The sequence below is a fragment of the Protopterus annectens genome, chromosome 2.part0 (genome assembly GCF_019279795.1).
Source record: "Protopterus annectens isolate FY-2018-M chromosome 2.part0, PAN1.0, whole genome shotgun sequence".
NCBI lineage: Eukaryota > Metazoa > Chordata > Ceratodontiformes > Protopteridae > Protopterus > Protopterus annectens.
In genome coordinates this window covers 1,058,866,556-1,058,879,910 of record NC_056728.1, presented here as the reverse complement: position 1 = coordinate 1,058,879,910, position 13,355 = coordinate 1,058,866,556, and the positions used below count along the sequence as shown (strand labels likewise).

At 37.0% G+C, this 13,355-nt stretch overlaps 1 protein-coding gene across 1 annotated transcript; it reads left to right on the top strand.

Annotated features, from left to right (window-relative positions):
* Window positions 1-3,892: 3,892 nt before the first annotated feature.
* Window positions 3,893-5,668, top strand: LOC122792809 (zinc finger BED domain-containing protein 5-like). The gene has a single exon (XM_044060375.1). It carries the CDS (start codon window positions 3,893-3,895, stop codon window positions 5,666-5,668), a length of 1,776 nt encoding a protein of 591 aa, XP_043916310.1.
* Window positions 5,669-13,355: the final 7,687 nt, after the last annotated feature.

The window sequence follows — 13,355 nt, the reverse complement described above, 5'->3', positions numbered from 1 at the left end:
GAACAACAGTGGACATTCCAACGGCATGCAGGATTGATTGGTGGCAACAGTCCACCAAGACTGTGGTATTTGAACAGGGCACATGCATCAAAGTAAATGCAGATATTTTTGAACCAATAGGACATATGTCCCAACAAATGTTTTGAGATTAGACATACCCATCGACATGTGGAATTGAACTGTTTATGTACATACAGTAGGATGTAAAAGATACCTCCGTTAACAACTTATATGTACTTATAGTTTACACTACATTCCTATTGACTGCAGGTATATATCCTCTACATGTATTATTACACTTGGCAATGTCCATTAAATTGTGAAATGGGTTTTGCTAGTTCTTTATATACCTGACTTGTATCTGACATACAGACTGTCCAGGATGCAAATGTTACTGCTATGTATTTATATATTTTATTTATATTTATATATCTACATATCTGGATGTATTCAGGTGACATTATCAATTATATTTTAACAGCCCCCTACATTTCTAGCAGCACACTGACATTTCTTGGGAACACAATAACACGTTACTCATGTGCCAGATTAACCTATACATGCCGGCCATTAACCAACTGTTGAGGACTGTATATATGCTTTACAGCTACTGGCACTCCCTTCTTCCAGTTTATATGGGCCTACCCATGTGTGGGTTGACAGCGCTTAATACAACTGTAATATTTCTATAATGCAAGAGTACAACAACATATCAAAGAAAGTGACACAGACACACTCCAGGAATTATACCTTTATTAATTACATTACACACTTTTATAGAGGCTCTCTCATTTATTTGCTATTACAGTGCACACAGAAGACTTATTCAAGACGTATTATACCTTTATTAATGGGTTACAACTCTCTTTTTCATGCTGTCTCACTTATTTTATATTACAATAAATGCAGAATAATTACTAACCTGCCTGGTGGTGCAGCCTTAGCAGCCTATCTGCATAGGCTTGCTGATTCGCAGCATGGACACCTGCAGCTGTGAGGTAAATGAAGTGATATTGAAACATATACCTATCCATAATATACACTGCAATAGCAATTCTTACATACTTCATTACATGGCTACCTACTCAGTAGTGGGGCATTTTGAATCCCACGGGCCTCCTGTATCCTCTGGTTCAGTTGGTCCTGCTTCCATCTCTTCAGGTCTGAGTAGTGGTGTCTGACCTGCTCACCAGTCCGAGAGATGCCTGTGGCACTGGTGAGATCATGTGGTAGACAGTTCCAGGCTTCTGCTTGGTATTCAGTGCCCTGGAACTGGCCCTGCAGGAGTCTGTCATCATGATTATGGACGAGGAGCCAAACCATCACTTTTGACTCCTCAATGCCCCACCGTTACGCTCGAAAGTGAGAGACCTCACCAATACCAATCATGCTGCCTGCAGATGGGAGTTACAAACAGTTATGGCAAGTATTCCCACCTATGGTGCTTAAATATGCCTCATTTCCCGCACTTATTTGTGATTGGCCGGTTTTGAAAAATCTCAGCAGAAAGCACACCTGCTTAGCAATGGGTAAACTTCCATTGATATGTGTGTGTGTGTGTGTGTTGAAAATTTATGAATATAAAATGCTGTCATGGCTTAGTGGTTTAGTGCTGTGATTATGGTGCACAATGTCCCGGGTTCGAGGCCTGTCATTGCTTTTTATTTTACTACTGGCCAGACCAGCTAGGAGGTGTGGCTGTGCTTAGCCGACTTTGCTCAACTTTGCCCAACGTTGCTCTAAGTTGCTCTACGTTGCTCTATGTTGCTCAATATTGCCTGACATTGCACTAGTTAGTGCGGTGCTCAGCTACATGCAAACATGTTTTGTTTGCGCTAGTTGGCATGATGCGCAGCTCCACACAAAACCATTGCGCTAGATAAAGCAGTGCTAAGCTATGAGCAATTATACTTAAATGTGCTTAATACTGGTAAACTTTGCTTAGCAGTGCTTCACATTGCTTAAGATACATTACTTATGCATTCATCAGTATGCATAACCATTTTGCCATGTCAATGCTTTCTACTAATATTTAAAAGATAATTGTCAGGAATTATTTTTGTATACAGATTTCTGACAGAAAATAGAAAGGGGAGTGGTGGGACTCGAGCCGGGAATGCCTCCTCTTTGTGCGAAGGCGCTATCACTACGCTATTGCTATTTGGCTTAATTTGCATATACGTTTCTTATTATCCTATTCGATGTCTAAACTGCTAACTGTAGCTAAGCAATGGGCAAACCCATGCAAACACTCACAAATACGGGCAGCTATATCGGGAATAATAAAAAAAATGGGAAATTTTACATTTTAGAATTGTACAGGGATTTAGAATGTGGGGGAGTGTAGTGTTGGGTACATTCATATTTGAGTGGACTCGTTCATTTCAGTTGACATTTTCAGACTGAAGGACTTGCAGGGGCATGGATTTTTGGACTGCGCGCCAGTCCGACATGCCCCCTGCACTCGTGCATGCTCCGTGTTAGCCTTTGAGTTCAGTCAGCGTGCCCTCATGAATATGCATGGCGTGCTGATGTCTCCCTCTTAGGCTGCAGTTTCCTTTTAAGACTTATTTAGTCTTACATGGAGGATTAGTGAATCCTGGACATTTTTTATAAAATGCCTAAAGAAAAGTTAGAAAATGTACACTTCTGACTTTCCGGATGCCTAGATCAGACTTTGCATACCTGCTAGCAGTTCTAGTGGATTGCATCTTGTAGGAACTTTTGTTTCATACTCGTTTTATGGTATTGCCTTTTAGATAATATCAACAACAACTTCAGTAGTGCTTTTTGATGTTCTGATATATCCATGACCCAAACATAGCTGAACAAAAGCAATTCTTTTAAATTCATCATTCCACTAAATATTCTTTAAGTAAAATTTGTAATTCCCATTTAAAAGTCATTAACTCAGTGGTAGTCCAAAATGTTCCTCCCCTCCTGAACATTGCCAAACAAGAGAACATGTTTCTAACTGAGTTGTGAAAAAATACCTTTGTGCTTCCACTCAAAAATCATGAAGCACACTGATTTACTGGCATGTATTTTGACAGTGGTGGAACAGTGGTAGAGCTAAATGCGCACAAAGTACTTTGGTGAGACTGTTTTGCCCTCAACTTCATTGGTTAAGACTCAGGGACAAAGCAGAAAATAACATAGAAAAAATGCCCCAAATCAGGGCAATGTTATACTTCAATCTGCCTCCCGAAGCTACCAGGTATAAAGTTTGTCCTGATATGACAGCCTTATCTGGATGATTACATTTACAGACTTCAAAACAAACATCCTGCAATCCACTCTGTGCAAGCTAGTGAATGTGATGACGAGTGTCACATATGATGAAATAACAGATTGCTACTACACGAGTCACAAAATGACTGTTACAAAATGCTCCTGGGAAGTATTTTTTCTTTATAAGACAACACCTGCTTTACCATTCCTTTGCAAAATACTAACATTTACTTATGTAAATTGCAGAATTCAGTGCTATTAATTATAGAATTGAGCTAGAGCTAGACACTGAGTCTTACACTGCAGTATGTTACCTGTTAACTTGGGCTATTATTCACATGTACACAGACTTCATTATTCAAATGTCTCACTTACATCTATAAAAACCCAACCTCTCCTTATGGAATTTTACACACACACACACACACACACACACACACACACACACACACACACACACACACACACACACACACACACACCAATAAATATACTGGGAATAATTTTTTTCCATGATTTTGTAACCAGGAATTGCGTGATATGTGTTAGAAATCTGGCAACACTGTACATGATTACTTCAACATCTTTGTTGTATGAGAGGTAAAGAGAAAAGTTGAACTGCGTGTTAAATAAAAGTAGTATTGTTTTTTTTTTGGTAACAATGGCCTCTATCTCAAAGTGTCAAGTGGATTGCACTTCTGAAGATGATAGTAGTGATTGTAATGAGAGTACCAGCAAAAGTTGTATGATTGCTGACCAGCCAAAAGCCAAGGCTTTGGATGTTAAGAAAACAAGGCTTTATTCAGATAATTATGTCAATTATGGTTTTACATTTGTTGAGAAACAGAGCATGCAACAACCACGTTGCATTATATGCCACAAACTTCTATCATATGAAGCCATGGTTCCCAGTAAGCTGCAGCACCATTTAAAAACCAAACATCCTGCTGCTGCTAAGAGAGACCAACTTTATTTTAAATGCTTGCTACAATCTCAACAGAAACAAGTTCAGTTTTTTACAAAGGCATTTATAGTTTCTGACAGAGCACAACTTGCCAGCTTTCAAGTGGCAGAATTAGTTGCAAAAAACATGAAGCCACATACTGTTGTGGAGAGTTTGATAATGCCAGCATGTCGGCTGATGGTGAAAACAATGTTAAGTGATGAGGCAGAGAAAGTTATTGCAAAAATACCATCATCCAACAATACTGTTGCACGAAGAATTGAAATGTCTGATATTAGTGTTTGCAACCAGCTCAAAATCTGCAAGAGATTCTCTCTCCAACTCGATGAATCTACAGACATCAGTGGTAAAGCACAATTAATGGCATTTGTAAGATATCCAAATCAACAGTCACTTATTGAACAGTTCCTGTTTTGCAGAGAGCTAATTCAGACACATGGAGAAGACATATTTAAGTATGTATGCACATTTTTTGAGCAACATGGATTGTTATGGCAATGGTGCACCTCAATTTGTACAGATGGAGCGCCTTCTATGACAGGATGCATCAGTGGATTCCTGAGTTTGACAAAAGCAACTAACCCAAACATAACCACAACACACTGTTTCATTCACAGGGAAGCCCTTATAAGTAAAACACTGCCATCTGATCTACCTACGGTCTTACGTGAAGTGGTGCAAATTGTTAATTGCATCAAGTTGCATCCAGCCAAAAGCCAACTGTTTTCAAAACTATGTAAAGATATGAGTTCTGATTATATCACTATTTTGCTACATAATATCAGATGGCCGTCCAGGGGAAAAGTTTTTGTACGTGTTTACAAACATCACCTTGAATTGAAAACTTGTCTTCAAAATCAACCACATAATGAATTTGCAACATTACTGTCTGATTCCTCCTGGACCAGTAAAGTTTCATACCTTGTTGACATATTTGAAGTCCTGAATTCAGTGAATTTAGGTATGCAAGGTGTTGATGCTAACATTCTTTCTGTCACCGACAAACTGGAAGAATTTAAACGCAAAATTGATTTGTGGCAACAGGAAATAGAAACAGCAACTTCAATTCACATGTTTCCAAATGCAGCACGAGCTGATCTCAGAGGAGTTGCACTACACGACCTGTTTCTTGAACACTTAGCTTTACTAAAACAGCAGCTTCAGCACTACTTCCCATCTCTTGATACATCTGATAAAGATTGGGTTAGGAACCCTTTTCATCAGCACAAGAATTTGGCTGGTCTTTCATTAATGGAGAAGGAACAGTTAATCGATGTTGAAACAGACAGATCATTGCAGCTCAAATTTAACTCAGTTAATTTGGCACAGTTTTGGCTTGAAGTTGAAGTGGAACATCCTGACATTGGAGCAAAAGCCATTGAGGTACTGTTGCCTTTCTGTACCACTTACCTGTGTGAAAAAGCATTCTCCGCGATGACGTCAATGAAAAGTAAGCACAGAGAGAGACTTTGAGATATAGAAAACGATTTGAAAATATGCTTGTCGAAAATTCCATCCAGACTTGAGCATTTATCACGTAGTATGCAGAGTCATCAATCTCATTAATTGATGTGATTTTAAATAAATGTATTGACTCAATACATAATGTTAATCTAAAGTTGTGTTGCATTTTTTGTGTTTACAGTGTTTCTATATAGTCCCATTATTAAAAAAATATTTATTCCAAAGAGTTTTCAAATGTTCTGATAGTGTTGTCTGACAAAAACAATACTTGTTGCCGTGGCTGGTCTAAAAAAAATGTAGGGTGCCCTGGGACAAAAAAGTTCAGGAACCACTGTTTTAGGAACTCAATCCACTAGTGGTGCACACTAGCCTGATCCTGGGCACCAGCCTAGAGAGTATAAACAAAATACAAAACCTGTCAAAGGACCTTCATAGTCTCAGCTATATCAACCATGCAAAAATGAGTCAAGAAATCCTCTGACATGTGAGAGGTGAATTCTGTGTTTTATATAACCCTGAAAAGTCAGCAGTGAAAGAAAAAAGTTTTACAGCAACAGTGTTTGTAATATAATACGTTTATATGGTGTCTGTCAGAAATATGCCCATTTCGCAGTGACTGTACACTTGTCAAATTACATTTAGGCATCAACAGCTTTTATAAATAGTACTTCTCTTGCCTGTTCATTCATTTGATGAATTTGCTGTAAGTCCTTATTTGGTAAAGAAACGTCATCTGCAGGCTGAAATGTAAATGTAATGCTTCTTTGCCAACAGTGCTGGCGCAGAAAACCCCATTCATGGGTCTATATTACATCCGCAAAAACCCTTTTCAGCGAATGGCTCCTCATCGAACAATAGAACAAACAGATTCCACCATGCAGACAAAGCCAGAATTAGAAAAAAGCCCAAATCAAGATATAAGTAAAATCCAGCACCACAATGGTATTAAAATACATAAAGTTATTACACAATGCTAGCATAAATACTTTCAATCATTAAGGCTTAATCAGGCAAAACAGTTCAAAGAAGAAAAAAACATGTCCTTTATTAAATACAAATATGGTGTTATAAGTAATACCATGGTGTCTACAGATTTTTTTTACTTTATTAGCAGGTAGTTGTTCCCCACTATATCCTAATATCGGTGAGAAATGGCCATTAAACCTCTTAATTTTAACTTCTTCAAACAATTCATACAACATGCCAGTGGGATATCCTCTTTTTGAAAACTTATCTATCAACCTGTTACATTCAAATTCAAAATCCTGATCTACACTTACCATCTTGGCTGCCCTGACGAATTGTCCCTTGACTACAGCCTTACCAATTGCATGGGCACTAGTAAAGAGTAAATATGATTTTGAATAAGTTGATTTTCTATAAATGTTGGCTATATATCTTTCATTTTGTTTATCTTTATTTAAATGAACATCCAAATAGTTAATTCCATTTTCCCGTACTTCATGTGTGAATTGTAGATATGATGTGGTACCATTAATGCATTCCATAATCCTACTTAAAACACCATGATCCCCTTGCCATAAAATAAAAATATCAGCCAAATATCAAAGGTATAGCTTAATATGCTGAGCAAAAGGATTGTTGAAAATATACTGTTCTTCCCAGACTGCAATAACAATGTTGGCAAAAATGGTGCCACATGGTGAAACCATGGCTACTCCGACTTGTTTGCAAGAAATATTTATTTTTGTATTGGATGAAATAATTTTTCAATATCATCTCAGACAAGTCAATATATAGATTGATCTGTCCTTGCACTACATCTTGCTTTTGCAAAAATATATTGATGGCTTCTAACCCTTCTTGATGGGGTGTACATGTGAAAAGGTCTTTTAGATCTAGTGTTAGAAACAAGCTGTCATTTAAATATTCCTCTTTACTTATTAAAGGCTAAAAAGTGCCATGAGTTTTTGCAAATCTGGGAACAACCTAATATATATTTCTTCAACTTATTTTCAAGATATTTAGCTGATGCATAGGTGATGGAATTACGTCCATCCGCAATAAGATGCATAGGTAGATTTTCTATGCTTTTGTGCACCTTTGGTGCTCCAAAAATAGTAGGAGTTACTGGAGAAATGTTGTTCAAATAGTTGTACTCATCCAAACTTATTCTATTCTCAAGAAACATATCATTAAGTAAGACATGAATTTTTCTATAGGCTATGTTGATCTCATTCTTACTTACTTCTTGATATGTATCTTGAGCTACAATTTCATAAATTCTTTTGTCATAGTCAAAAACATCCATGATCACTAACCCCCCTCCCTTACCCGGTTTCGTGATCCTTAAGGACTGTTACATTAAAAATGTTAAACTATTTCTTTCTTCCTATGTTAAATTGTCCTTAAATGACCCACGCTTACTAAATGTGTGCCTAATATCAATTTCACAATTTTTTTCATATAGTAAAAGTGTGTGGTGCAATGCGGGTTAAATGTACTCCCTACTCAAAGTAAGCCATCATCAAGTACATTATTTGAACCAAACATAATCTTAAGATTTAACTTTCTCAGAAATATTTTTAAATCTATTAAAATATCAGCTAGACTGGGACACTTCACTGGTACAAAAGTAAGGCTTTTACTAAGTACATCAACCATGTCCTCATGAATGAGTGTTCCAGAAAAATTGTACACCTTAAAAATATTTTGTGTTGTTATAAATAACTATCAGCATAATGTCAGGAACATCATTATCATTAAATTGTTCATTGCTCATCTTTTCCACAACTTCTTCAGCATTATTGGTCAGTTTTAACCTCTCCCCCTCCCTCTTCCCCGATACTGAAACCCACCCCTCCTCTGATTGCATCTGGATGGTGTATAAAAACCCTGATTATATGTCCTATTAGCATTGTTGTTATAATTATTATGATTTTTTAATCTCTCTGACCTCATTAGGGCTGTGTCCATAAATTCAAGTTGTTCCCCTCTTGTGATGGTATTGAGCAATTAATAACCCTTGTCTCATTCTGTATGTGTCCCTGCTGTCCATGGACATTTTTATTATTATTATTAGGGGCCTCTTTAAAAATCTGTAATGCTTTTACCCTAGGTGGCTTTGGATAGGCTAGCCCTTTTGCATACTGTTCCTTATCCCTTAATAACGTATTATGTTTTTTTTATATTTCAAAACAATTAATTGATTTTCAATACTTTCATAAATTCTCTGATGTTCAAACTTGTATCTTTCATAACTAATTTCAGCCTGCAATACGGTTTCTAAACCATTACATTCACCCAATAATACATCAACTTCTTTTGCATTATTTTTGATTAACATTTCCAATAGTTCAAACCCATGTCTATCATACATAGCAAGAAGCTCCATATGGAAGGGTGAATTTTTAACCAGGCCTGAGGGATAACACCATGTACGCAAGCCTTTTGGCACTACTTTGTTGGTTATACAATCTTTCAAATACATATTCTCTAACTGCAGTTTTTTTCAGTTTATATAATTTTAAATCAAATTGTTCCAACATAGTTCTTATAGCTGCCCCTTCCTTGTACACATCACCATCATGTTCTTTACCAATATTATCAGTTACCAAACATTCATTAAGAGAAGGTGGTTTCCAGTATAACTTGGGTGATGCTATCCGAGTCTATGATGTTGTAAAGTCATCATGCGTGTTAATGCCAGAATTATTCACTTGTAAAGTCATGATCCCACTATTTGCTTGCAAAGCCATTGTATTGTTATTGTTACTGTTATTACTTACTGTGGCCAAAACACACTGACCATCAAACTCAGGCAAAGGAGATTGCCTTTGCTGATTAAGAGCAACATCATTTTGGTTACGACTGCTGAACTGGACAAAATCAACTGCAAATTGCCCTCATCGGCTTCACCTTGCTCAGCGTTGTCCCCCATAGCATCCGTGGTACCTTGCTGTCCATTTCCAGTATCCAGAATTGCTGATATATACCTTCCAGCAATATTTCACTGTCCGTGAGCTTTTTTTGAGCCTCCTTGGACTGTTACCTGGCTCTGTATGAAGACACCTGACTCCGTGGTTACACCATGATGTGTATCCGAACGTGCCTGTTCTCGCGATGCTTGTTATTGTTGCGTGGAATGCAAATTGGAACCACTGAGGAAATTACATTGCCCCACAGTACCTGTAGCTTTTATTCCTTCTACAATAGCAGCCAGTCCATCCATCCGTTGACTCAATCCTGCTACAAGCTCTAATAACTTAGCCATGGTCTCATCTGAATTTTGTAGATTTTGCGAAAATAAAGGTTGAGAATCACCTCCATGTCCAAAAGAACATCAAGTCACAACTCCAAAATATGTAAAGACAACACAAACCAATGTAAAAATACAAAAAAGCAGTTCAAAAGAACCAAGGCTGATACAATATGCTGTTAAGCACTTTTCATTTACTAAATGGTAAACTTCATCAGACAATTACACAATACATTAAACATTGTTTAAATACTAAAAAAGGCACCAAAAAACAATGATGTCATTAAATTGGTTAATCGGATTACACTTGATAATAAAATACTTAAAATATTCACTACAATACCCCCCAAAATACAAAATACAATACGATATACATGTATATTAAAAGTACTAATATTTATAAAATCTCTGTTCCTAATTTTAAATGTGCAAACTTGCCTAAATATTTAAATACAGTATGTTATGTATAGCTATTATGGTGTACCATCATCTATTTAAAGCTTTTAATTTTAATATGATGCTAATAATATGCTGAAAAATTGGATGGTAGTACAGGAGGATGTGCAGATTAGGGGTAAACTGGAACAAGGATTTAAAATGGTAGCTAGGAAGGGTACCAGTTTAAACGTTTTACTGGAAAGGAATAAGCAAAGTCACATAGTTAGGTCGCAGCAAGGCAGCATGAACAAGTGTGGTAGATGCAATTATTGCAGCTACATTCATGAAGGCCATTCTATAGTAATAAAAGGTAAAATGTATACTATGAATGGAAAATACAATTGTACTTCACTTAGGACTATACCCAACACTGAATCATTCAAAACTCAACTTTTTCTTCACCTATCCTCCAAATGGAAATGCTCCTGTTTTCACCCCACTAAAATTCCATAGGGACTCCTAACTAAGCACTCCCACTCCTACTCCACTAAACTCTCATACTTATTCTAATTTCTCAAAATAACTATAACTAACATACTTTAAGTGACTGTAAGCATATAAATATTGATTCAAAAAAAAAAAATCTGCCATCAAGTTCTCTGCAACTCTCAAATGTATTAACCCTACATGTTTTTACAAATTATATTGTATGTATTTTTACTTTGTAATCTTTATTTGCATTCTGTAACCTATATTGTATTATACTGTTCTTGGAGCATTTATTCTGTAACCTATATTGTATTATACTGTTCTTGGAGCTTTTCTCCCCGGGCCTCCACTGAAAATGGGCACTTCTTGGCCCAGTGGACTTCCCCGGTAATCAAACTGAAATAAATAAATAAATAAATAAATAAATTCTAAAGGATTGGTATACGTAGCATTATGTCAACAATGTTTGGCTTTTTATGTTGGCAGAACCACACGCATGCTAAAAGAAAGGATATATGAGCATACATATGCAATAAGGAAAGTAAACATCAATAATGCACTTGCTAGGCATGTGCATGAATGTAGAGATCATGAATTTAGATTCTCAGTGTTGCACAAATAAAAGTGCCTGAAAGAGGTGGACCTTGATAACTTATGTTAGACAAAGTCGAACTAAGTTGGCAATTCAAATTATTTTCTTATGCTTGGCCAGGACTGAATGACATTTGCAATATTAGCACCATATTAAAATTAAAAGCTTTAAATAGATGATAGTACACCATAATAGTTATACATAACATATTGTATTTAAATATTTAGGCAAGTTTGCACTTTTAAAATTAGGAATAGAGATTTTATAAATATTAGTGCATTTAATATACATGTATATAATTTTGTATTTTATATTTTTGGGGGTATTGTAGTGAATATTTTAAGTATTTTAGTATCAAGTGTAATATGATTAACCAACTTAGTGACATCATTGTTTTTAGGCACCATTTTTAGTATTTAAACAATGTTTAACGTATTGTGTAATTGTCTGATGACGTTTACCATTTAGTAAATTAAAAGTGCTTAACAGCATATTGTATCAGCCTCGGTTCTTTTGAACTGCTTTTTTGTGTTTTTTAAGATGGATAGGTGGCTAGAATAATATAAGCAATGTATTGCTATAGTAGTAAAATACGTGGTTAAGTAAGTCTTCATCACCAGATTACTGTGACATTTGCATGATAGAGTCATATCCCAGTATGTTCCTTACCTGTGGAACAGACTTTCCCTGTATGTCTAGCAGAATAAACCTAGGTGGTTGGATGGGCAGCTTTAGATCTTCTGCTGTCTATCTTACCTGGTTCTCCTTGTGACTGGATATATCAATAGGGTTTTGGCTAGGCTTATAATAGTCTGCAGACTGCTTGCCTTGTATTTAACTGTGAACCTGTGGTTAACAATGACAGTTTAAGGTATAGAGCATGTTAGTCCAGTATCCCTGAGTATGCTTGAAAGACAACAGGCACTATAGAGACTCTATTTACTTAAGGTTATATATGGAATTACAGGTTCATCCTGGAGGCATGGCCTGGAATGTTCATGCACATTGCTGCCCACCATGACCCAAACAGGTGCACATCATTAGGACTTGAGCTGGATGGTTAGGAGGTGTTCTCATTTTGTAAATTGAGTGATTCAGAAAGAATAAAGAGGCGAAGAAGAAGTGGAATTGTCAGAGAGATGAAGAAAGCAGACAGGAGTATAAGGAGATGAGGAGTATGGCAATGAGAGAGGTGGTGAAGGCTAAGGATAAGACATATGAAGAGTTGTATGAGAGATTGCACACTAAAGAGGGAGAAAAGGACCTGTACCAACTGGCTAGACAGAGGGACCGAGCTGGGAAAGATGTGCAGCAGGTAAGGGTGATAAAGGATAGTGAGGGAAATGTACTCACAAGCGAGGAGAGTCTGGTGAGCAGATGGAAAGAGTACTTTGAGGGGCTGATGAATGAAGAGAATGAGAGAGAGAGAAGGTTGCATCATGTGGGGATAGTGAATCAGGAAGTGAAACAGATTAGCAAGGAGGAAGTACGGGCAGCTATGAAGAGGATGAAGAATGGAAAGGCTGTTGGTCCAAATGACATACCAGTGGAAGCATGGAAGTGCTTAGGAGAAATGGCAGTGGAGTTTTTAACCAGATTGCTTAATGAAATCTTGGAAAGTCAGAGGATGCCTGAGGAGTGGAGAAAAAGTTTCGGTACCTATTTTTAAGAATAAGGGCAATGTGCAGATGTGTAGTAACTACAGAAGGATAAAACTGATCAGTCACAGCTTGAAGTTATGGGAAAGAGTAGTGGAAGCTAGGTTAAGAAGGGAGGTGATTATTAGCGATCAGCAGTATGGTTTCATGTCGGGAAAGAGCACTACAGATGTGATGTTTGCTCTGAGGGTGTTGATAGAGAAATATAGAGGTCAGAAAGAGTTGCATTGTGTCTTTGTGGACTTGGAGAAAGCATATGATAGGGTGTCTAGAGAGGAGTTGTGGTATTGTATGAGGAAGTCAGGAGTGGCAGAGAGGTATGTAAGAGTGGTACAAGATGGGTACAAGATATGTACGAGG

What these genes read in the sequence shown, in the direction of transcription:
- LOC122792809 (XM_044060375.1), top strand. Translation starts at nt 3,893, where the DNA reads ATGGCCTCTATCTCAAAGTGTCAAGTGGATTGCACTTCTGAAGATGAT.